Here is a 23,968-nt window from a genome sequence, read left to right on the forward strand (position 1 = left end):
ACAGAATCTAATCTCACAGCCACCACTGTTTTTACACTAATCACAATTAAATACACCACCCATCTAAATTCGCCCTTAATACAGAAACTTTCATAATACTTTTACTCAAGTCATTATGTATTCGATAAGCATAATTTATAATAAAAAAAAGTTTTTATGAAAAATACAATTGATTGAAATAGATTTTTAAATAAAATAAATATATTTTAATAATTCTACCAATGGGAAAAACAACAATCACAACATGTTAGGATTTTCCAAATAAAACCAAAAATAAAAAATAAAAAATTGTCAATTTATAAATGATTGTTCAATAAAAAAGCCAAACCAGAACAAGTTTCAGACACTTTCTTTAAAACACATATTTCCTGTCTCATAATCCCAACACCTGTTTTCCTCTTATAGGATTTAGAACATCTTTAAAACTCCATTAACACCCCCCCCCTTGAGGTCCTCACTCTTTTTGTTCTTTTTACAGCTAAACAAACAAGTCCTTTCATGGAAGATACTACTAGGGAACCATTAATGGACCGATCAACCAGGTTCCAAAGAACCATATCCCATGCCCAAGATGAACTACACAGCTTTAGAACATACTTACGTTGGATGTGTGTAGATCAATCCAACATTTGGACAACTACTTTGTCTTGGTTTTTGTTCATCGTTTTAGGACTAGTGGTTCCTTGTTTGTCTCATTTTTTCTTAGCTTGTTCTTCTTGTGATGCTAAACATGCTAGACCTTATGATTGGGTGGTTCAATTGTCTTTGAGCAGTGTTTCGACCATGTCGTTTGTTTGTTTAACTAGTTTTGTGAAGAAATATGGGTTGAAAAGGTTCTTGTTTTTCGACAAGCTTTGTAATGAAAGTGAGATTGTTAGAAAAGGGTATACTGCTAAGCTCAATGTAAGTTCTGTTCTTTTTTTTGGGGGGGGGGGGGTTGAAGAGATTTTATATGAGTTTTTTATTTAATTTCTGGGTTGGGTTTTAAATTTTGAAAAAAATTCTGTTTTTATGAAATTATTTGAAGTCAAAGATCCATAATTGACTGAAATTACAGCCATGATCATTGTTTTTGACTCATATCCCATGTTTCTGAATTGGATGAATTCAGATCAAGTTAATCATTTTGAGTTTAGATTATTTCGATTGAATCTTAGTTTCGAAGTAGTTCTTTTAGCCTTTAGTTTTAGATTAAGAGGCAGCATATGGTGCCCCCCAAGTGCCTGTAAAATTGTCTCTTCCGACTTACTTTTTAACTCTTTTTGTTTTGGATTATGGGGTTTGAAGATTTGGGATGATAAACATTTGAAAAAGTTCAAATTTCTTTGTGTTAATGTGATTTATCTTTAAGTGTTTTTTCATTTGCAGAGATCGTTGAAGATCGTATCGTCTTTTGTTATTCCGTGTTTCTTAGCCGAGACGGCATACAAAGTATGGTGGTATGCCTCGGGCGCTTCGCAAATTCCTTTCCTCGGTATCGTCTGGTTGAGCGATAGTGTAGCTTGTTTCATGGAGTTATGCTCATGGCTTTATCGGACCACGGTTTTCTTCCTCGTATGCGTCCTCTTCCACCTCGTTTGTAACCTCCAAGTTCTCCGGATCCAGGACTTCGCGCAGGTTTTCCAAGTTGATTCTGATGTGGGTTCGGTTTTGTCCGAACACCTACGAATCCGGAGGCATTTACGGATCATTAGCCATCGGTATCGTTCATTCATATTATGGTGTTTGATTTTGGTCACAGGTAGCCAATTCACTTCATTGCTTGTAACTTTGAAGGCTACTTCGGAATTGAACATTTACAAAGCTGGAGAACTTCTTGTAAGTGTTTTATTTTCATAAAAAATCTATTATAAAGTTTGGGTTCGATCTAACCTTCTTATTGGTTTATCGTTTGTAGATGTGTTCTTTAACTCTTGTCACCGGACTCTGTATATTATTACGAAGCGCGACGAAAATAACACACAAAGCGCAATCGGTTACGTGCCTTGCTTCAAAATGGCATGTTTGTGCAACCTTAGATTCTTTCGACGTGAACGACGGTGAGACGCCGAGGACACCGGCTATTCATGTCCGCCAATCGTTTCCTAATGTGGGAACCGATGGTGAATCGGAGAGTGAAGATGTCGGGGAAGAAGAAGATGACTTGGATAACAATAAGTTGATCCCAGCTTATGCTTATAGTACCATTTCATACCAGAAAAGACACGCTCTAGGTAAGAGTAGTGCCTGGTTTCTCTTTTAGTGTAGTTAGACTTGTTAGTTCTGATTTGAGTCTACAAACTTGATCCGGTTAATCCGAATATGAGCTCAACTCATCCTTGTTTGACTATAGAAAGTCAACAACTTGAACTTGCCCAACCCGAACGTAAAACCGACCCACTTTGACCGTAAAAAGTTAACCCAAGCTCTCCCTTCCCAAACCTTTAAATGATTCCAACCAGAAATGACAGAATTCAAAATGACCCAAACTGAAAAGTCCCAATTTCGGAATGACTCAAATTCAAAAGGATTTTAACTTGAAATGACCCAAACCCAAAGTATTTCAAAAATGATTCGAACCAAACCTAAAAATGATTAGAACCAGAAATGTCTGAACCCAAAATGACCCAAGCTTGAAAAGATCCAATCCCGAATTGACTAAAATCCAAAATGATTCGAACCTGAAATTACAACCTGAGATGACCCGAACTCGAAATGCTCTAAACCTAAATGCCAAACCTAAATGACGACCTCAAATGACTTAGAGTATAGAAACTTGTTAATTCTGATCCAATTAATCTAAATATGATCTCCACTCATCCTTGTTTGACCATAGAAAGTCAACAACCTAGATAAACAACCCATTTTGGCCATAAAAAGTCAACCTGAACTCCCCAACTTATTTATAAATGATTCAAACACAAAATGACCTACTTCAAACGACTCAAACTCGAAATGACCTGTCTTGCGTACGTACATGGTAAACATGAATGACTTGAACCCGAAATACATTAAACTTGGAATGATTCAAACTTGTAATGACTCAAAGAATTTAAACTCTGAATTGATTTGACATATGTTAACTTGAACCAAAATCAACCCGACCTACTCAATCCACACATTGTCTAAGTGTAATGTTTGTTAATGTTATTTGATGTGCCATTGATGGTGTTTTTGTGGGGATGACTTTGCAGTGACATATTTTGAGAACAACAGAGCTGGGATTACAATCTATGGGTTCATGTTAGATAGGAGCACTCTTCACACCATTTTTGGCATTGAATTATCTCTTGTTCTATGGTTGCTTTCCAAGACCATTGGTATTTCTTGATTTCTCACACAATAGGAAATTCCAAGACTGCCCTTTTCGAGGGAGCGAGAGGTTAATAATGTTTGGAGGGTATTCTAGAGTTTTTCTTTTCTTTGATTTTTTTTCCTTTTTAAATTTGGGTTATATAGTTTATTTCCAATTACCTTATTTTTTCTTTTTTTTTTTGTAAAATCATTTAGTTGTCCATATTGTTGTTCATTATTTTACGAGGAACTTAAATATAATGTGAAGAGAATCCCGTGTGTTAGTCTGATAGTCAAGATGTTTACTATCCCAGTTGTGGTCTAGGTTTGAGTTGTGCCAGTCTCGTTGCTGTTAGAGCTTTAAGACTGTGAGGGTGTTAAAAGGGATTGTATTTACGAACTTACATTTTTTTAATGATTTTTCTTTTTTCATAATACATTTTTTTGGATAAAGAAAAATGGTGTCTATTCGAGTAATCCAATTTTTATTAGTCATTTAATATTAAGGGTAAATTTCATTAGTAGTCACTCAGATATTGTTAAGGTTTTTTTTTCTAGTCACTTAATTATGAAAATTTTATAAAATAATCACCTTTGGTTGTTTTTTTTGGCCACTAATTGCTAAATAGATAACGAAAAGATAATATAGTAGCTTTTAAATTTTGCATGCTTAATATTTATATATTGTGTCACTTTATTCTTAATTTTAAAAAATTTAATCCTTAACATTTATATATTGTGCAATTTAATCTTTTTGTAGTTTTGCTTTTTTATTTATATATTTATGGTCATTTCATTTATAAAGCTAAAAAATAAATTTATCAACTAAATTTAATCGAAAATATACTAAAAATAGAAACACTAAAAATCTAAGATAATAATTTTAATATTTTCACATTCTTTTAAAATTAACCTTCAATGTCATAAAGAAAAGTAAAATTACAAAAAAAAAATACATGTGTAAATGTTGAGAGTTAATTTTTTTTTAGAATCAAGACTAAATTGACACAATGTATAAATGTTGAGGTTAAAGTTACTATTATACAAATTTAAAAGCTATCAAGTTATCTTTCCGTTAATAATTTAACTCCTAATGACAAAAAAAGAAGAAAAAGTTAAATAGTTAGATGACCATTTTATAACATTTCATTGTTGAATAAAAAAAAACTAATAATTAAGTGACTACCGTAATAGTTTCTCCATATATTAATTAAAATGATAAAAATATTATATCTATAATTTTTATAATTAAAAAATATATATAACTTTTTAAAATTTTTTGAATAATCATATTATAGGTTTTGATGGTATCTATTCTTTTTTAGCACAATTCTTAGAACTACCCATAAATAAGAGCATAATGTGCTTCAGTACATTTAAACTTACGTTTTCTTATGTTGGCAGCAATACCCATGCCATTCGAGATAGAGACTCAATCAGCATAACTTTTTAAATTCTTAAGTGATATGTAAAACAATTTTAGTGCCACATCATCATATATTGAAAAAAGTACCAAATTCTTCCTAAAAAAATACTAAATGTTATTTTATCTTGTTATGGTGTTCGCCATTATCAACCCTTTATCAGACTAGGATCGACCCAATCATCTTTAATTTAGTAGTGATAACTTGCATAGTTCGCTTACATGAGTTCGCACGTGATGAGTTCGTATCATCATGTAAGCAAACCCATGCTTAGAAAACACGTGTTAACCTTAAAATAAGATACATGTACATGTATAAAGCTTACCTAAGATGTCACATCCAAAAACCGTATCATATAAATAGAGTAAATTAACCTCCTTGAACATATCTCAAGCTATAACTCGTAGTACACGACAAATGCAAGATTATGTTAAAATTTATTTAATAAAAACTTTATGAAAATGTATGTTAGTATCCAAATACAATAAAAACATACAAAATTTTCACTTGCATTAAAGTTTGCCATACGCTACCGTTTTGACCACACGCCTGACCACATATATTTAATAATAATTAAAAAAAATAAAAACCTTCTCGATGCTTCTAAATTCTTATACATAAAAAGACCTAACGACCAACTAATACAAAGACAATAAAACCCTCAAAGAACGTTCAAATTCACCAATCTACCTATATAAACGATGTCGTTTTCTATCCTACTAAGAGGATACTTTAGCCAACCAATAAATAAAACGAACTTCTTTTGTTTCATCTCTATTTTCACGGCCTATCGCTCTAAATTTCTTCCCTTCTTTCCCTTTTTTTTTTCTCTCTCTAAAACCCTATTAATATTTTTTAAATTTCCCATTTTGACCCTCTAAAACCCTAAACCTCCTCCTTCTTGTTCCGAGATGTTGATGTCCAGGGCTCTGTCACGCGTCTCAAGGAGAGTTGGTGCACGCTCCTTGCTTCTCTCTGCTCCGAAGAGCTTTCAATCTCCAAGCCTTTCCACTCAGTTTCACTCTCTTGTTAGTGAATCTCCGAATAAGGTACAAAAATTAGTTACAATTATGTGTTCTGACAGGGTTTTGCTAGGGTTTAAGGGATTTGTTCCTTTTTTTTATTACTATTGATTTTTCTTTTTTTATTTAAATTATGTGTTCTGATTTGTAAAGTTGAGCACTTTGAAGTAGAATTTCAGTTTCTGTTACTGAAATGAATGTTACTAATTGCATTATTAATGATTTATTAGTTTTAATTTCATATTTTTTCATGTTCATTTTTATCAGTATCTTATTTGGTTCTAAGGTTCTCATTTTTTTTCTTTTTTAATCAGATATTGAATGACCATTTAGGAATTATGATCTTAAACTTATAAATTGATTCCTTGAAAGCATAATCAATTTCATACATATTGATAAAAAATCGGTAGGCACTTGTACTAGGAGCTAAATTGTATTTTTCCCCTCTTAAATTAGTCCCTATACATCAAAGAGCAAACTGGTCATTCTGTTAAAAATTCATTAATTTCTACTATCAAAAATTGGTATATGTTAGAATGATATGATGTACACGTGGCGTGTTGTTCTGTCAGCCACACCGGTTTCTAACGGTAGAAAATGGATGAATTTTTTAATAAAAAGGACCTTTTGCTCTTTGATCTGATATACAATGACTAATTTGCTCATTTTTTTAGTAAAGGGGGCAAAATGCAATTTGACTCCTAGTACAAGGGTCTTTATAATACTTTTACCTAAAATTTCTCATTTCAGTGCATTTTGTTTGAATTATGGTGCATTATTGTATGTTGCATTCACTTAGTTTATCTATGCAGGTGATTACAAACGATGTGTGTTTGCTGCAAAATTCGAACCTCCATTGGAACGCTTTCCGACGATTTGGGATCTCTTCGTCAGCCTCACCTGAGCCTTCTGAAAAGGAACATGGGAGTGCCGTAGACAATAATGGTCAAGATCCTGTGAAGCCGAGTGAGGATACAATTCCTGGAGAAGCTGAAGCTACAAAAGAATCAGGTTTTAACTCAGAATCCCAAAATACGATGCCTCAATCTGATAAAAGGAGGAGAAAAGCCGCTAAACGAACTGCGTTTTCTGATTCAGATTCTGAGAGTGATGGTGACTTATCGATGGCTGATATGGTGAAACTCGTGGAGGAAAAAGAAGAACTCTTGAAGACCAAGCAAACGGAGATTGAACAAATGAAGGACAAAGTTGTTCGAACTCTTGCAGAAATGGAGAACGTTATGGCTAGGACAAGACGGGAAGCGGAGAACTCGAAAAAATTTGCAATTCAGGTAACGTTGATGAATCATTAAACCACCCAAATTCTGTTTGGGATATCTGAAATCGATTGTAATTTTTTGTCGTTGTGCTGCAGAATTTCGCAAAGGGCTTACTTGATGTTGCGGACAATTTAGGAAGGGCTTCTACACATGTTAAAGGTAGTTTCTCTAAGATCGACGAATCCAATGACACTTCTGGAGCTGTACCGCTCCTTAAAACACTCTTAGAAGGAGTTGAAATGACTGAGAAGCAGCTTGGAGAGGTAGGCTTTTTGTTATTTCGCCAAAACTCAGGTTGTTAGTTTTGAACCTGTCTATAATTTTGGTAGTTCTCATGAACCTGAGTTGTTAGAATTTTCATACTCAAACTTTTGTGGGTTCGATTATCGCATCTGTTTACTGGTAAATGGGAAAAAATTGGTGAATTGGATTCCTCTTAAATCATTGAACTTCATCTGAAAATGTGTTTACACAGTGATGTGTGCTTAGTTAATCCTGCAAGTTATGAATTCTTCCTTGTTCGACACATTTTCAGACTTGGGTTTGGGGAGACCCTTAAGGACTCTCTAAATACATGAAAAAGAAGAGAAAAATTTGTAGATACCCATGTCAAATATATACCCGTGTCCGATCATTATATCCTAGTCCAAGTAACATAGGTTTCTTCTATGACTTGGACAATGTTTGGTCTCAACATCTGTGTCTATAACATGTTAGAGTTTTATTACTGACCAATTAGAATGTTTACTGCTTTCAGGTATTTAGAAAGTTTGGAGTGGAAAAATTTGATCCTACAAATGAACCATTTGATCCACACAGGCACAATGCGGTATTCCAAGTACCGGATAATTCCAAGCCTCCTGGCACGGTTGCTCATGTTTTGAAGGTATTATCTTCTAATCCGACTTTGTGTTGAGAAATATGATTAGTAACTGATTACATTATTTGACTCAAGGTCCCTTGTCTCTGTTAACCACAATTTGATGTTTGAAGTTTGAATGACCGAAATGTTCATAGTTCATTTAGTTACCGGTAAATGTATGTTTCCATTGTTTATTACAGGCAGGTTACATGCTCTATGATCGAGTTATTCGACCGGCTGAGGTCGGTGTTACTCAAGCAACGGATGATGGTGCAACCGAGAATAACACGGGCGACAAAGTCTCTGATGCTTGATTGTAGGTTAAGTTGAGTTTTTAATGGCAAATTTTCAAGAACTTTGCCTATGTGATAAAAGAACTATACACATATGAAGGTTTTTCATGTTAAGATTCATCTATATTTTTGGTCATCAAATCTCTTGTTTAGGGTTTGGGTTATGAATGAACTACTTCTTGACTCGATCATTATCGAGCTGAGCTAAACTTAAGCAATTCGAGCTATTAAGTCGGCTGTAACAAAGTGCTTGAGTAACTGGTAAAATTGATCGAGTTTTTTTTTTTAATTTTTTTTAAAATCACCAAAATTTTAATAAATATTTACATCAGTCGCCCACCAAGGGTAGATGCACCATGGCATCAAAAACTGTTTCAAGGAGCAATCAATGTAGTTTCTCATGCTTAACTTATCACTTAAGGTAGAAAATGTTGATTTTGGATAGTTAATTTTGTTTTATTAAAAATCTAAAATAAATTATCTTTAAAAAAAAAAAGAGACTTCAAATCATCATATTTATTTTCATTTAAAACTATTCAAAATAATATTAAATCATTGGTATCTTAAATCATTAGTATTTGATTTGATTGGTTCAATCTAGTTGGTTAACTGAATTAAATAAATTATTAAAAATAAAAAAAAATGAATTTAACTAATCAATCTAATCCCTTATTCAAATCAGTACTCAGATTGGACCAAGTTTAATCAATTCAATCCTTTATTCAAATCAGTACTCAGATTGTACCAAGTGTAAAAACAATGCAAATATCCAAATCTTCCATCTCAATTAATGTGCCAAGTTTGTAACATTATACTAAATTATGGTACGCTCATGATATTCTATAAAAAATTGATATGAAAACTAAACGTGCCTTTAATTAAAATAGTAATATTGAGGGAAAAGTGGTTTTTAGGTCTTAAGTTTAGATCTTTATGTGCATGTATTTTTCAAAATATATTTAAAAAGAAAATACTCAAAAATATATTTGTGGCTTTATAAAAAATATTAGATTTTTAATAATTTCACAATTGAATTAAGACCCAGCTGAAAGTAACATTACATGTACACTAGTTACATGTAATGTTTAGTCGCAAGGGAATGTTAATATCATTTAGGCTTTAAATATGCTGTTGTTATGTGGGATTTGTCTTCTGATAACAATAATCGAAGTTACCAATAAGTGTTGGGTGTAGTAGTAAAATACATTATATTTTTAAGGGAGAACGTAAGTTCAAACTTTAGAGACAGTATTGCTGAGAGCAGAGGTGCAGCCAAAAAAAAAATTCTTGGGGAGTTGAAATTAAGTTTATATTTTTATGAGAGCTGAAGTGTAATTTGACAATTTTAATAGCTTAATTTTTTATAATTTTTAAAAGACTAAATCGAAATTTTATATTTTTAGGGATTAAAGTATAATTTTATCATTTATTAAATTAAAATCTTATAAAATTTAAAAGGCCAAAAATAAAATTTTATATTTTACAGGTCCTTCGTCTCCCCCAGCGCGGCCCCTTATTGGACCACAAATCCTCAAAAAATTAATTTTCATTAACTTTAAAATAATAAAATAATTTAATTATTAAAAAATAATCAAAATTGGTTTGAACAAAAATTATATAAATTTTTTTTACCTAATGATGTGTATGTAAAGTCTGGTTTAACTTTAAAATTTTATATTATAATAATCATATAATTTTGAACTAGTTTTTTATCTCGTGCAATGTACAAATTTAATTACTTTTAGAATCTTTATAGTTTATATTACAATAGATTTGGATCGATTTCTAATTTAATTTTTTTTTAAAAAGTTTTAAGTCAATGGGCCGTGCTAACCTGGTTGGGTATTAGTAAGATTACTTTTCGATTACTCAACTTTAAAAAGTTATAAAATGATTATTAAATCATTTAAAAGTTTTCATTTAGGTTATTAGACTGTTAAAATTGTTATATGGCTTCCATTTGCACTGTTTGCACCAATCGAATGCTACAAATTTATGAACCAAAATCTAAATAAATTTTTTTTTCTCTAATCTCTGAAACCAACCATCAGATTGATTTGGATTTGAGGTATGTTATTCTATTCATTGATGGGTATTAATCCACCATATTGATCGTGAATTGTCACTTAAAGCTCACTAGCTAGACTTAAAAAAAAAAAACTTAACAACTCAATTACCTATATAAAAATTTACAAATAGTTTAGTGACTTAAATAAAAAATTTCGAATAGTTCAGTGACGATTTTGTAATATTTTGAAGTTGAGTAATCAAAATGTAAACTTATTAATAGTTTATTGACCTACGTTGTAGTTTACCCATCATTTTAAATTTGAGTAAACTTCATTAGTAGTCAATCAACTATGGTTTTCTTTTTCTTTTTTGATCACCAAATTATAAAAAGTTACAAAATGGTCATTCAACTATTCAATTTTGTCTTTTTTGGTCACATAATTATCTTAAACTTTTTGGTGTTTCTATTTTTTACGTTAGCCGACTGGTGATAAAAAAAAAGACAAAAGTTGAAAAGTTACGTGATCAATGCCCAGAACTACCCGTAACCTACCATTAATACATAAATAGTAAGATAATACGCTTTAACGTACTCGAACCAACGTCCTCTTAAATTGACAACAATGACCATGTCAATTGAATTAAGACTCAATCAACCCATTTTATTTTTTTAAGTGAATATATTTATGAAATATCAATTTAATTTTTGTACTATAAAAAAAATTAAATAATTCCAAATTTGAACATAATTAACACTTTTTTATTTAAATAGGATTATTTTATGTCATTAGGACTAATTTTACCCAGTACATTCACCTATTTTCTTACGTTGATAGTGTCATATTCGTAAATATTCTTAAAAACATGGGTACTTATCCACCACAAGAATTAGTAAGGAAAAAGGGTCCCATTACTCTGCATTTTTAGGCTTCTGGTCTCTCTGTATCTCTGTGCTTCTCTCACTCCCACAAACTTTGTTCAGTCTCCGTAAAGATCAAAGCTTTGGATCTGAAAAAAGTTAAAAACCCAGAAATCTCTTCTTAAAACAAGATCTGGGTATGCATTATACTTTCTTTCTTTATAATTGCTGCATTTCAGTCGTCTTTATCTTAGCGCAAATGGTGAGAAAGTTGTGAATTTGTGAAGTTGGGTTTTTATTGTTGAAGCTGATTGTTTGGTTTTATAATGAAATCGAAGTAAGGGCTTGTTGATTTTTTGAGTGAAGAATGTGATAATGGAGTTTCATATTGCTAATAAGTTTTGTTTTTGTGTTGCTTTTTTGGTGAACATCTGAGAAGCTCAATAGTTTAGTTTTTATTGGTTCTTGAAGTAAAGATTCTTGAAGCAAGACATTCAAGATTACTTTTTGCAGGTTCTTGCATTAAATTCTTTGTAAATTTTCTGCTGGTTTAATTGCTCCATCAATTGCACTTTGGTGCTTTTTATAATACTTCAAGTTACTCACCTTATTTCAATTCTAGCTAGAGGCATTATATAATATAATTTCTTTGCTAAGTGGCATAGTTGAATCTCACATTGTTTATACACCTTTTGAGGTTCTTTTATATGGCTTTGTACATTTTGAATTTATACTTTTGTTGCCACTTACATCATGTTGACATATGTGGAGCAGTTTTTAACAGCAGAAATGAATGAAATTTTTACAGAGTGATCAGTTTGCTCTTTGGTCTAACTGACAAAGACTAATTTGCTCATTTTTTGAGTAATTGTGGCAAAATGCAATTTGACTCTAGTACAATGGCCTCCGTGATACTTTTGCCTATATTCTTTAGTTACTACTATAATTCTTGAAACTTCTTCTAATTTAACGATTTGCCATTGTTTGTGACTTTTGCTGTTAGGTGTTTTATGTCATTCAGTCTGCTAAATTGCTGTTTCTAGTTATTCAATAAGGTGTGTGTTTGTGTGTGCGTGTATATACATTATTTTCTCCTTATTGCTTTTTTTTGTCTGTGCTTCAAGATTTTAAAGAAAAACGTATTAATATTTATTAAATGCTTCCCATGGTGCAGGCAAAATGGCGGATGCTGAAAACTCTCTTCTAGGAGAAACCACTTGTGGTTCTTTATTGCAGAAACTGCAGGTAATATGGCTTCTAAGTTTGCTTTCTCCGATAAAACCTTTGTTTCTAGCCCTTGTTTGTTTTGTAAGAAATATAGCTGGTAAAATGTTATCCGTTTGATCGTAGGAAATTTGGGATGAAGTGGGTGAAAGTGATGAAGAGAGAGACAAGATGCTTCTTCAGATAGAACAAGAGTGCTTGGATGTGTACAAGAGGAAGGTTGAGCAAGCTGCAAATTCGAGAGCACAACTTCTTCAGGTCTTATCCGATGCCAAACTCGAGCTTTCAACACTTGTATCAGCTCTTGGAGACAAAAGTTCTGTTGGCATTGTGAGTAATCACTTAATTTCACCTTATATTCAAAGTTGATATGGATAAGTCGGAAGCTATTAATCTTGGTATGCAAAATAAATGTTTATTTATAAGTATACTGTAAAATAGTTTGAGCTACAGCCCATGTTATTCGTTTGGGTTTGATAACAGCCAGAGAAGGGATCCGAAACAATCAAGGAACAACTTGCTGCTATAGCACCAGCACTTGAACAGCTATGGAAACAAAAGGAGGAGAGAGTTAAGGAGTTTTCCGATGTACGGTCTCAAATTCAGAGGATATGTGGGGAAATTGCTGGAAATGCCAGTGAACAGACGGGTGCTCTTGCGGTGGATGAATCCGATTTGTCCTTGAAGAAGTTGGATGAGTATCAAGTAAAACTGAAAGAACTTCAAAAAGAGAAGGTAAAATTCATTGGCTTAAGTATCTTGTGGTAAAAGTACCATGGTAGCCCTTGAGTCGGATTGCATTTTGTCCCCTCTACTTAAAAAATGGGCAAATTAGTCCATGTACATTAGATCAAAGAGTAAACTAGTCCTTTTGTTAAAAATTCCTTCCATTTCTATTATTAAAAAGTGATCTGTGTACATCAGCATGAGGGTACACGTGGCACGTCACATGTCACTACTTGATTATTCCGTTAGCCACACTAGTTTTTAACAATACAAATTGATAAAATTTTTAACAGAAATGATCAATTTGCTTTTTTGATGTAACGTATAGAAACTAAGTTGCCCATTTTTTAGTAGAAGGGGCAAAACGCAATGTGGCTCCTAGTCTAGGGGCCTCAATGGTACTTTTTCCAATATCTTGGTGTCTAGTCTTTACATAAATCAATACCATTAACTTTTCTCATTGCATTGCAGAGTGATAGACTTAGTAAAGTCCTTGAATATGTCAGCACTGTACATGATCTCTGTGCTGTCCTCGGAATGGATTTCTTTAGTACTATAACTGAAGTTCATCCAAGCTTAGGTGACTCTACTAGTGTGCAGTCAAAAAGCATTAGCAATGATACACTATCGAGGTTGGCCAAGACGGTTTCAGCTCTAAATGAAGATAAGAAGCAGAGGCTTCATAAGGTCTCTTTTGTTTTTTATAGCGAATATATTCTTCTTCGTTTTTAAAATTTGAAGTTAACATTTTCCTCTTTTGGCAGCTTCAAGAGTTAGCTACTCAGCTCATTGATCTTTGGAATCTGATGGACACCCCCGAAGAAGAAAGACGATTATTCAATCATGTTACCTGCAACAGTTCTGCATTGGTTGATAAAGTGACTGTTCCTGGTGCTCTTGCTCTAGATCTGATTGAGCAGGTAATCGAGTTTCTTGCTTGATTGTTTGTAAGTTTAAGCGAGAACAATTGCTTATTTAAATTCATTTTCTCTTGTCCTTAAGGCGGAGGTGGAAGTTGATAGGCTCGATAAGCTAAAGTCAAGCAGAATGAAGGAGATAGCTTTGAAAAGACAAGTGGAGCTTGAGAAGATATTTGCCTCGGTTCATATAGAGATAGATCTGGAAGCTGCTAGGGAGAAAATTATGGCTCTGATTGATTCTGGTAATGTTGAGCCTACTGAATTACTAGCTGACATGGATAATCAGATAATGAAAGCAAAAGAAGAAGCCCTTAGTCGAAAAGAAATATTGGACCGGGTTGAAAAGTGGATGTCAGCTTGTGAAGAAGAAAGTTGGCTTGAAGACTACAATCGGGTATTTACGATATCACTCATCAGCCTTTGTTTCTCTTTGACTTCTTGCTGCCACCGCTCTTTTCCCTGTCGGTGCGTGTGCCGATTTGTGTCTTTATATGGTTGTCCTATATTTCATCCTAACACAATACAATTAAGAATATTGGCCTGAAGTGCCATGTTCACTTATAAACATTTTGTGTTTTTTCAAATATGGTACATTAAGTATAAAAATAGTACTAAAGGCACCGATATGCTGGTGTTCTTCCTTGTGAATGCTCATAAGCTTATTTCTTCTATCTGAAATTAAGTGTTTTGCTTCCACTGATACTTACCTGCTGAAACAGGATGAGAATCGGTACAATGCAAGTAGGGGTGCACACTTAAATCTCAAGCGTGCTGAGAAAGCTCGGATTCTGGTCAACAAAATTCCAGGTAGGACCATCTAGAGTAATAGTTTAATGATGTATGATTCATATTCCATCGGTGGCTAATGTGCACTCTTGCATTTCCTTGAACTATTTTTAGCAATTCGATATATTGCCTTGTAATCTACCTTTGATGAGGCTCAATATATATATACACATACATAAGTATGCATATATCAAAGATGGAGGTTTGATAGTGAAGGTTTGATAGTGAATAAAATTCGTGTATATACCTTAAGACGGTCATCATATTGCTATTGCATGGGATTCAAATTTTGAGAGATGAAATGATGTTTAGCATGCATGCATGGCAATAGTTTTTTTATTCATTGGTATTATTGGGCTTCTGTAGGTATGGTTGACACTTTGGTTGCCAAAACTCGAGCTTGGGAAGAAGATCGTGGCATATCGTTTATGTATGATGGTGTTCCCCTTCTTGCCATGCTAGATGAATACGCAATGTTGAGGCAAGAACGAGAAGAAGAAAAGAGGAGGCTTAGGGTATGGTTTTGATGGTAAAAGTACCATGAAGACCCTTCTACTAGAAGTCAAATTGCATTTTGCCCCTCTACTAAAAAAATGAGCAAATTAGTTCCTATACATTAAATCAAAGAGCAAATTGGCCTTTTCTATTAAAAATCTCATCCTGATGTATGAGGACCAATTTTTGCCGATAGAAATTGATGAAATTTTTAAAAGAAATTTTAATTTGTTCTTTGATCTAACTACATGGATTACTTTACCCATTTTTTGGAGTAGATGGGGTAAAATGCAATTCGACTTCTAATACAGTGGCCTCCATAATATTTTTACCGGTTTTGATTTGTTATTAGTTCATGCTATATAACTTACAGCATGAACCTAGATCTTAATTTGAAGAATTATGTTGCTCCGACTCTTCATAAGTATCAATGCTTTAGACCATTATATGACACATATTTAGTCATGAGTATGAGGTATGATTCTGCATTGAACATACCCATCTATCATTTCGGGGTTAGATCATTCAGGTTTGACAGTCAAGTTCGAGTTATTTTGGGTTCAGGTCATTCTAGGTTTGAATCATTTTTCGGATTCAGGTTGGTCAAATGAGATTAGGTCAGGTTCTAGAAGTCCAAGAAGGTGAACTAAAAAGTTTTTTCAGCTAACATGGACATTTTTCATATTTAGGGTCAGAAAAAGGTCGGTGAGCAGCAAAACATGGAGCAAGAAACCGCCTTTGGTTCAAGGCTAAGCCCTGCTCGGTCATCTGGTCCAAAGAAGGTGGTGGGGCCTCGAGCAAATGGAGGAGCCAACGGAACCCCGAGCAGGCGGTTGTCTCTAAACGCTAATCAAAATAGCAGCAGATCCGCGGGAAAAGACGGGAAGAGAGACAGTATGAAGTTGGCGGCTCCAGCCAACATCGTTACGGTTTCAAAAGACGACGCTGCCTCCCACGTTTCGAGAACAGATTCGGTTCCAGCATCACCATGAGAGATTTAACAACCCCTTTTGTCTTGTTATTACCAGATTGTTTATTTAGTGTATTGGTTTGAATCCAAGAGCTGTTGTTTGTAAGGGATATAGTTAGTGACTGGATAGTATACTATATACTGTTATATTAGCTTAATAATGTGATATAAATATTTAGCATTTGGGATCTGGTTTTCATCTTTTTGCTCTGCTTCAGGCGTATTATCTTTCGTTTTAAAGGTTTGCTGAGCTCATAACTGAGCTCATAAATGGTAATTTCATATGAGACTCATAACTGGGAGATCGTTGGTTTTATTCAATCGTCTTGTATTCTCTATTTGAACCAAATTAACAAACTAATAACTAAAGAAATACTAACATTATTTTTATTTCAATTTTATCGATCCGGTAAAAAAAGGTATAATGTCACATTTAGCCCTTAATGATTACATTTTTTGTCAATTTGGTTTTTATTCTCTTTTCGAGTTAAATTTGGCCCTTAAACTTTTAAAATAGTCAAATTTGACCATTAACCTTTTGATAAAAAGTTTAATTATTTTTTAATGGAAATATGGACTAAAATGTTAAAATTTTAAACATAGCAGCACACATGTACTTCATGCTAATTTTTTTTAATCTCTATACATTTTTTTTTCTTTTGTAATTATTGAATTTAGCATGAAATGCACATGGATTGCCACACGGGTTGCAACACCAACATTATTAAAAATTAATGTTTTAGCTAACATTTCTTTAAAGAAGAATAGTTTGATTATTTTTTAAATGTTAATGGTTAAACTTAGCTAAAAAAAATGAATAAGGGTCAAATTGATAGAAAATATAAACATTGAAAACTGAATTTATCATTATACCTTTAAAAAATACTACCAGTAAATTGAAGTAAAAAGAAATTATTGTTTTCTTTTTTTTTAAATTTTTCTTAACTACAAAATTTTCTTCTAAACTGTACTATATTATTTTTACTTAAGTTTTTGATTAAAAAAAATGATACTTGAACTATCATTTTCGTATCATTTTACTAAAAAATAACTTATATTAGTTGAATAATTAAGATTTTTTAATGGTATTAATGGTTTGGACTAAGGACTAACATTAATATATATTGGTGTACCAAATATTACCGATAAAAGTACCATGAAGGTCCTTATATTAGGACTTAGATTGCATTTTACGATAATACTAAAAAAAATGAGCAAATTAGTCTATGTATATTAGATGAGTAGAGTGATCCTTTCTACTAAAAATTTCATCCATTTCTATTGTTAAAATTTGGTATGATTGATGAAATATCCAAACTGTTATATATGGCATGCCATGTGTACCTTATGTTGACGTACATGGACTATTTTTAACAGAAAAACCGATTTACTCTTTGATTTAATGTATAAGGACCAATTTATCCTTTTTTGAGTAAAAGGGAAAATTACAATCTGACTCCTAGTGCAAGGGTTCCACGGTACTTTTACCTATTAATAAATATAGGTGAACCAAATAATACCAAATTAAGGTGTAAGGACTAAATTTTAGGTTAAGCATATTGCAGGGATTAAAACCAGAAGTTCACCTTTGTCATAACTTTCAACTACGAAGGTTCTTGCTCGTATAAAACGACGTAGGTTTGTTTCTTTCACTTCTTGAAATTTCTCTCTCAACGCATCTTGCTTCCTTATTTGATTCTCTCTTTAACAAAAAAGAAAAAAGAAGGCAATGGCAAGCGATAACGAGCCAGCGAAGCTACTGTTACCGTACCTTCAACGAGCCGATGAGCTTCAAAAGCATGAGCCTCTCGTTGCTTATTACTGTAAATCCTTTTTTGTTGTTAATCTTTTTTTTTATGGAAGCTAATTAGATCGTTTTTTTAAGGCTTTGATTGTTTTTTTTGGTTAAAGGTCGTTTATATGCAATGGAAAAAGGATTGAGGATACCTCAGAATGAAAGAACCAAAACCACCAATTCTCTTCTTGTTTCTCTCATGAAGCAACTTGAAAAGGTTTGTTTTAAATTATTGAGTATTTTGATTTGAATTGTTTAATTATTTAGGTCTAGTTTACTTTATGAAAAACTTGATCTATAATGTTGAATCAGATGTTTATGATTGATTGATGCGATTTTATGATTGATGATAGAACTGTTTAGTCAATTGGGTCTAATTTTTGGTTTTTTTTTTTGAGAGTTGCTGTTTTGCACTAGTACCTTTGAGGCTTCAGGTTGTTAGTTAAAAATTATCTGGTGGCTTAATCTTAATGTGCGAAATCGATTGTTGGGGATCTGCTTAGCAGGGTCGACTTTTATACCATATTTCTGTAATGCCCTCACATTCTCTAAAAGTTCTTTCTTCATTTGTAATTATGTTATCTTTCAGAAGAAGGAAAATATATTTCCTTTCTATTACCGGTTTGCTTTGTATTGATCATCACTATGTGATTGTTTATTGTACCATTTTTTCATTTGATATATATAAATTTGGGTTAATTGTACAAGATGCCCCAAACTATGCCCTGACTTGAAATTGGCCCCAAACTTCAAAAGGTTTTAGTTGAGGCCTTACAGTATAGTACTATATCGATCTGGCTTTGCCCGTCAAATGTGAATTTGAATATAATATGGAGCATGTGATCAAATTTTAAAGATGTTTGTACTTGTCGTATGGATAATTTGAATATGGCATGTTAAAAAGCAGTAGAAGACAAAAGTTAATTAAACAATTGATCCAAGCTCTCTCCCTCTCTTAATATTTCCATACAATATGTATACATGTGTTTAAAATTTGATTCACATGTTTTAAATATTCTCCACTTCTGATCTGCATTGACATTTAACACCTAAGCTGATGGCTAGACTGATGAAAAGGCTTAATTGATACCATACTGATATGCTAGAACGTTTTGAAGCTTGGGACTTGGGGTCATAATTTAGGAATCTTAGGGTCATGGTTTAGGAAACTTTAAACTACAAGTTAAATCCAGACTGCACTAGTACTGAAGCTCCAGTCACTAGTTAAAATTTTGCCTGGTGGCTTAATCTTAATGTGCAAAATCAATTGTTGGGATCCGCTTTGCAGCACCAACTTTTATGCTGTGTTTATGCTGCCTGTAATGCCCTTACATTGTTTAAAGGTTCTTTCTTCATTTTTAATCAATGTTATCTTTCAGGAGGAAAATATATTTATTTCTTTGTTGTGAACTGATTGCTTTTTGTTGATCATGGATATGGGATTGTTTATCCTAACAGTTAGTTGTCTTATGATATATATGAATTTGGATTAATAGTGCAAGACTTCCCCGAACAATGCCCTGGTTCTAGATTGGTCTTAATTGCTATGATACTGATACATTGGAACATTTTGAAGTTTGGAACTTGGGCTCGTAGTTTAGGAATCTCAGGGTCATAGTTTAGGAAACTCTAAGCAATAAGTTAAATCCAAACTATGCACTAGTACCGAGGCTTATAGTTTAGGAAACTTGGGCTCATAGTTTAGGGAACTTTAAGTAATAAGTTAAATCCAAATTATGCACTAGTACTGAGGCTCCAAGTCACTAGTTAAAATTTGCTTGGTGGCTTAACTTAATGTGCAAAATCAATTGGTGGGATCCACTTTTCAGCATCGACTTTCATGCCATGTTTATGCTGCCTGTAATGCCTTCACATTGTTTAAAGGTTCTTTGTTCATTTGTAATCAATGTTATCCTTCAGGAGGAGGAAAAAAAAAAAAATTTTTTTATGTAAACTATATATCTCTCCTCGATATTGTTAGAGGATTTTGATATCCAAGGATATTTGATGCATTGCAGGATAAGAAAACGCTGAAGTTGGGACCTGAAGATCATTTACATCTAGAGGGCTTTGCATTGAATGTCTTTGGAAAGGCAGACAAACAAGATCGTGCTGGACGAGCAGACCTGTAAGTGAATCTTTATTATATATGGCTGGTGTATTAGATCTTATTTTGTCTCCATGCCTTTGAGGCTTACCTTTTTTTGGAGGTACGAGGAACCTGTGGCAATCAGCTCATTTACTGAGCTAAATTGCAACAACCTGTGGCAATCAGCTCATTTACTGAGCTAAATGGCATGGTTGCAGTTTCGGTTAAATGTATATCGCATTACCTTCTAAATTTGAAAAGTTCCTTCAATTGAGACCTTTGACCCTTTTACTTTAGTAGTTTGATGTATCTATAAGTGTTATAAGATTAACTTTGGAGCTTGGTACAGGAATACGGCAAAGACATTTTACGCTGCCAGCATTTTCTTCGAGATTATAAACCAGTTCGGTGAACTTCAGCCTGATGTGAGTTTCTACTTGTTATAATGTTCTCCTCTTTTGCAATGCTGGTGGTCGCTTGTACTGTAACGTTTTAGTGGTGTTTCTCTGTTTCGAGACTTTTATGGTTTTCTTCTGCAGCTTGAGCAGAAACAGAAGTATGCGGTTTGGAAAGCTGCTGATATTAGGAAAGCTTTGAAAGAAGGAAGGAAGCCCATCCCGGGCCCTCCAAATGGTGATGAAGATTTGTCAATTCCATCAGCTACATCTGGTGTTGCATATGTATGTCTCTAATCAGAACAATGCTTTAGTCGTTGTATGAACTGAATGTCACTGACAGATACCCAAAATTCTCGATAATCTTGATCTATGCTTGTCCTTGTAGGATCTCGGACAGCACGAACCTGCAGTTACCAGTCCGAGACAAATGTCCAGTACATCACCTCAGTTCCATGATGAAGTAAATAACCAGCGTTATATTCCACCACAATCTCAATTCCATGATAAGTTTGATGGTCAGCATTCTTCAAATATTTCACCGTCACCTCCTTCATTTCCTTCTGACGGTTACCCTACTCATGATCTATCCTCCTCACACCAGCACGAACCCCAACGAGACTTTCATCAACCATTCTATCAACCCTATCGACAAGATTTGCCACCGCATATGCCAGTTAATTACCCACCCCACGAATCTTCTGCCTCTTATTCATTTGCTAATTTCCAGTCATATCCGAGTTTCACGGAGAGTAGTTTACCTGCAGCCCCGTCTCACTATCCATCATCCTATCAAGGTTCCGAGACTCCTTACAATCCTCCACAGTCAGCCCCGTCTCACTATCCATCATCCTATCAAGGTTCCGAGACTCCTTACAATCCTCCCCAGTCAGCTCCTCCGACAACAAGCTATTCATCAACAACCGCTCAATACTCTTCAAGTAGCAGAAACGGGAAAATCGCGGAACCTTCACCACCTACTTCTGAGAAATACCAATACGACAGCAATTACCAACCGCCACCGGAGAAAATCGCTGAGGCGCACAAGGCTGCTCGGTTTGCGGTTGGGGCCTTAGCATTTGATGAAGTGTCGACGGCAGTTGAGCACTTAAAGAAATCACTTGAATTGCTGACTAATCCATCGGCCAGTCATTAAGTGTTACCCATTTGTGGTGTTTTGAATTATATGGGTTTTTATTTATTTATTCAGAGTTTGGAGATTATGAACAACTGTTACTTGTCTTGTAATTTTCATTCGAGAATCAAATCATGTTTCATGTTTTTTATTACAATTTTTCAGCCAATTTTATTCAGAGTGAGAAAACGACGAGAGAAATCCAATAGAGGGAAAAACCTAAAGAAAATCTGATATATTGACAAGTAACAATCATTTAGACTTGTTAATTTAATTTAATTTAATTTAATTTTTCCTCCATTTTATTTGATCATAAAAGATTTTTAATTCAAATTTGTCCAATTCGAGTTCTAGTTGACCTGAACTTGAAATTCATTTAATGCGAAACGATATAAATGGTTTAAATTTAAAATAATTTAAACTTGGAATATTTCAAACTCGATGTGATTCGAACTCCAAATGATCTCATTTAAAAACTTGAACTTAAAACTTGAATCTAATACGACTTGAAATAAAAATTGGTCTGGACATGAAACTAAACCAAATTGAAATAATTTGAAAATTTTTAAGACTTAAATTGACCTGAACTGAAATCATTTCGATCCTACAAGTGTATAATCCTTTATAAACATACTTTTCAGACATGTCGACACAAAGTAGGAGTAGGAAAAAGAAAAAGTTTGGACGGTTAGAGTTGATGAAGGTTCACACAAGGTTCGTTGTGTCGAGAGATTAAAGAGAGAGAATATGTCCCCTTTTCGTGATAAGTAAGAGTGTATATATGTTTCCTGGACAGGTATCCTTTTATTAGTACTTAAGAGTTGAGTCACGTGATCTTGCCTACACGTATGTTAGGATCTTAAGCCACATATTGTTTCACAAAATTCTCCCAATCTACATAATGATGGGTTGACACACCTTACAAGTGACAGGTGGCCCTCGGAAGAGTTCTTGTTATTAGTGAGGTGGCGAGCTTTGGAAGGGTAGACACTTGGCATAAAGTATAGAGAAAGTTGAGGGACTAGAGGTGAAATTTTGCTAAAAGAGAGCATGACTCATGAATGATATTGTAGAGAAAGTTGAGGGATTAAATGATAAATTTATAATTTAAATAATTATGACATGGTAATGATTAAGGATTAAATTGGCATAAATTTATAATTAGTGAAAATATTTTAATATTTATTATTTTGAAATATTAAATTAATAGATTTTATTTTAGAATGGTGTAGAAAAGATAATGACATCTTTCTCCCATTCTCATGCCACCCTCTTTTCTCCATCTTTACAACTTTTGTTTTTATTACAAATGGATCCTTTTCACCATCTCCAAGCTTTCTAAACTTAACTCCTCCAATTTCCTTCATGTATATTTACTGAAATAAGCTTTGTAGTTATTTTAGCTTCATGAGAAGTGCATCCATAGTCGTCTTGGAGGAGAGAGAAAATAAGAATTAGGGTTTGATCATAAGAAATTAAGGTAAGTATGATAAGTTTTTTTTTATGAATTTCATGTTAGTTTTGTTTAAAGATCATAGATATGTTATTTAATTATAATTTTGATACGTAAATATTGTATATTTTGAATGAAAATGAAGAAAAAAAAAGATAAGTGAATAAGTTGGTGACAAATACAAAGAGTTAGCCAAAGAATAGTAGTAGTAGAAGAAGATACATACATACATACATATATACATACATACATATATGAAGTGATGTATGTTATTAAATGATTTGTGAGACCATATTGAATTGCTACGAGAGTGATTATTGAGTTTTGAGTTGATGAGAACTAAATTGAAAATAATTTAAAAGTATATAATTCTATTATGAAATGTAGATGTGAATTTGATTTTGTTATATTTGCATATCTAGACAAAATATGAACGGGTAGAATATAGATGATATGCCATTAGGAAGCATTTAACGTGCTCTTTGTTTTGTTAATGCACTTCAATGCCACTCTGTTCTGATTAAGCACTTCAGTGCTATTCTGTTCTGACATTCCACTCCGATACTATTTTGTCCTATTATTGCACTTTAGTGCATCTCTATATTACTTTTGCATATCTTGCATGTTCTATTAAGTCTATATTGAGCATCTGATAAAATTTAAAAGAGTTACGATCATTGTGACAAGATTAATAAGTGATTGAAATGATAATGAATCCAATAATAAATGTAGTATAACATAGAAATTCTATTGCTATTAAGTGCTTAACTTATTTATTATAATATTTTTGTATTTTTTACATTTAATTATGAAAAGGTAAGTTTAATTCTCGTTGTACTTACTAAGCTTTCACAAGCTTATTGCATTATTCTTAACGTGTAGGTAAAGACGTGAAATGAGAATTTATCGAGGATCAATCTCTTTACATCTCAAAGACTTAGAAAAGAGTATGAAATC

The 23,968-nt window shown here is 33.1% G+C and overlaps 4 protein-coding genes across 8 annotated transcripts; all 4 read left to right on the forward strand.

Moving 5' to 3' along the window:
• Positions 1–325: 325 nt before the first annotated feature.
• LOC107903475 (uncharacterized) lies at positions 326–3,710 on the forward strand. Its single transcript, XM_041092531.1, has 4 exons — positions 326–903; positions 1,369–1,818; positions 1,898–2,213; positions 3,174–3,710. Exons 1-4 carry the CDS (start codon positions 499–501, stop codon positions 3,308–3,310), a joined length of 1,308 nt encoding a protein of 435 aa, XP_040948465.1. The 5' UTR covers positions 326–498; the 3' UTR covers positions 3,311–3,710.
• A 1,751-nt stretch (positions 3,711–5,461) lies between these two features.
• On the forward strand, positions 5,462–8,363 carry LOC107903476 (grpE protein homolog 2, mitochondrial). Of its 2 annotated transcripts, XM_016829533.2 has the most exons (6): positions 5,462–5,746; positions 6,532–6,730; positions 6,818–7,011; positions 7,095–7,262; positions 7,757–7,885; positions 8,062–8,363. In XM_016829533.2, exons 1-6 carry the CDS (start codon positions 5,609–5,611, stop codon positions 8,173–8,175), a joined length of 942 nt encoding a protein of 313 aa, XP_016685022.2. In that variant the 5' UTR covers positions 5,462–5,608; the 3' UTR covers positions 8,176–8,363. The 2 variants fall into 2 exon arrangements, with proteins under 2 accessions (XP_016685022.2, XP_040948466.1); XM_041092532.1 differs by having other exon boundaries at positions 5,477–5,746; positions 6,532–7,011.
• Positions 8,364–11,042: 2,679 nt separating this feature from the next.
• Positions 11,043–16,325, forward strand: LOC107903477 (65-kDa microtubule-associated protein 1). 4 transcript variants are annotated; one of them, XM_041092533.1, is made up of 11 exons: positions 11,071–11,220; positions 12,027–12,078; positions 12,198–12,268; positions 12,374–12,577; positions 12,731–12,982; positions 13,445–13,660; positions 13,738–13,893; positions 13,976–14,287; positions 14,613–14,700; positions 15,046–15,194; positions 15,864–16,325. In XM_041092533.1, the coding sequence occupies exons 3-11, from the start codon at positions 12,203–12,205 to the stop codon at positions 16,164–16,166; spliced, it is 1,746 nt and encodes a 581-aa protein (XP_040948467.1). In that variant the 5' UTR covers positions 11,071–11,220; positions 12,027–12,078; positions 12,198–12,202; the 3' UTR covers positions 16,167–16,325. The 4 variants fall into 4 exon arrangements, with proteins under 4 accessions (XP_016685023.2, XP_040948467.1, XP_040948469.1 ...); XM_041092535.1 differs by having other exon boundaries at positions 11,072–11,285; XM_016829534.2 differs by lacking the exon at positions 12,027–12,078 and having other exon boundaries at positions 11,043–11,220.
• Positions 16,326–17,670: 1,345 nt separating this feature from the next.
• LOC107903478 (protein HOMOLOG OF MAMMALIAN LYST-INTERACTING PROTEIN 5) lies at positions 17,671–21,709 on the forward strand. The gene is made up of 6 exons (XM_016829536.2): positions 17,671–17,967; positions 18,056–18,156; positions 19,958–20,067; positions 20,378–20,453; positions 20,568–20,708; positions 20,812–21,709. Exons 1-6 carry the CDS (start codon positions 17,874–17,876, stop codon positions 21,577–21,579), a joined length of 1,290 nt encoding a protein of 429 aa, XP_016685025.2. The 5' UTR covers positions 17,671–17,873; the 3' UTR covers positions 21,580–21,709.
• Positions 21,710–23,968: the final 2,259 nt, after the last annotated feature.

Source organism: Gossypium hirsutum, chromosome D05, assembly GCF_007990345.1.
Source record: "Gossypium hirsutum isolate 1008001.06 chromosome D05, Gossypium_hirsutum_v2.1, whole genome shotgun sequence".
Taxonomy (NCBI): domain Eukaryota; kingdom Viridiplantae; phylum Streptophyta; class Magnoliopsida; order Malvales; family Malvaceae; genus Gossypium; species Gossypium hirsutum.

What these genes read in the sequence shown, in the direction of transcription:
- LOC107903475 (XM_041092531.1), top strand. Translation starts at nt 499, where the DNA reads ATGGAAGATACTACTAGGGAACCATTAATGGACCGATCAACCAGGTTC. An exon ending in GGTATACTGCTAAGCTCAAT is followed by an intron (nt 904 to 1,368) that starts GTAAGTTCTGTT and finishes TTTCATTTGCAG; the next exon opens with AGATCGTTGAAGATCGTATC. An exon ending in CCAGAAAAGACACGCTCTAG is followed by an intron (nt 2,214 to 3,173) that starts GTAAGAGTAGTG and finishes ATGACTTTGCAG; the next exon opens with TGACATATTTTGAGAACAAC.
- LOC107903476 (XM_041092532.1), top strand. Translation starts at nt 5,609, where the DNA reads ATGTTGATGTCCAGGGCTCTGTCACGCGTCTCAAGGAGAGTTGGTGCA. An exon ending in TTAGTGAATCTCCGAATAAG is followed by an intron (nt 5,747 to 6,531) that starts GTACAAAAATTA and finishes TTATCTATGCAG; the next exon opens with GTGATTACAAACGATGTGTG. An exon ending in CGAAAAAATTTGCAATTCAG is followed by an intron (nt 7,012 to 7,094) that starts GTAACGTTGATG and finishes GTTGTGCTGCAG; the next exon opens with AATTTCGCAAAGGGCTTACT.
- LOC107903477 (XM_016829534.2), top strand. Translation starts at nt 12,203, where the DNA reads ATGGCGGATGCTGAAAACTCTCTTCTAGGAGAAACCACTTGTGGTTCT. An exon ending in ACAAAAGTTCTGTTGGCATT is followed by an intron (nt 12,578 to 12,730) that starts GTGAGTAATCAC and finishes GTTTGATAACAG; the next exon opens with CCAGAGAAGGGATCCGAAAC. An exon ending in AGAAGCAGAGGCTTCATAAG is followed by an intron (nt 13,661 to 13,737) that starts GTCTCTTTTGTT and finishes CTCTTTTGGCAG; the next exon opens with CTTCAAGAGTTAGCTACTCA.
- LOC107903478 (XM_016829536.2), top strand. Translation starts at nt 17,874, where the DNA reads ATGGCAAGCGATAACGAGCCAGCGAAGCTACTGTTACCGTACCTTCAA. An exon ending in TCATGAAGCAACTTGAAAAG is followed by an intron (nt 18,157 to 19,957) that starts GTTTGTTTTAAA and finishes GATGCATTGCAG; the next exon opens with GATAAGAAAACGCTGAAGTT. An exon ending in CTACATCTGGTGTTGCATAT is followed by an intron (nt 20,709 to 20,811) that starts GTATGTCTCTAA and finishes TTGTCCTTGTAG; the next exon opens with GATCTCGGACAGCACGAACC.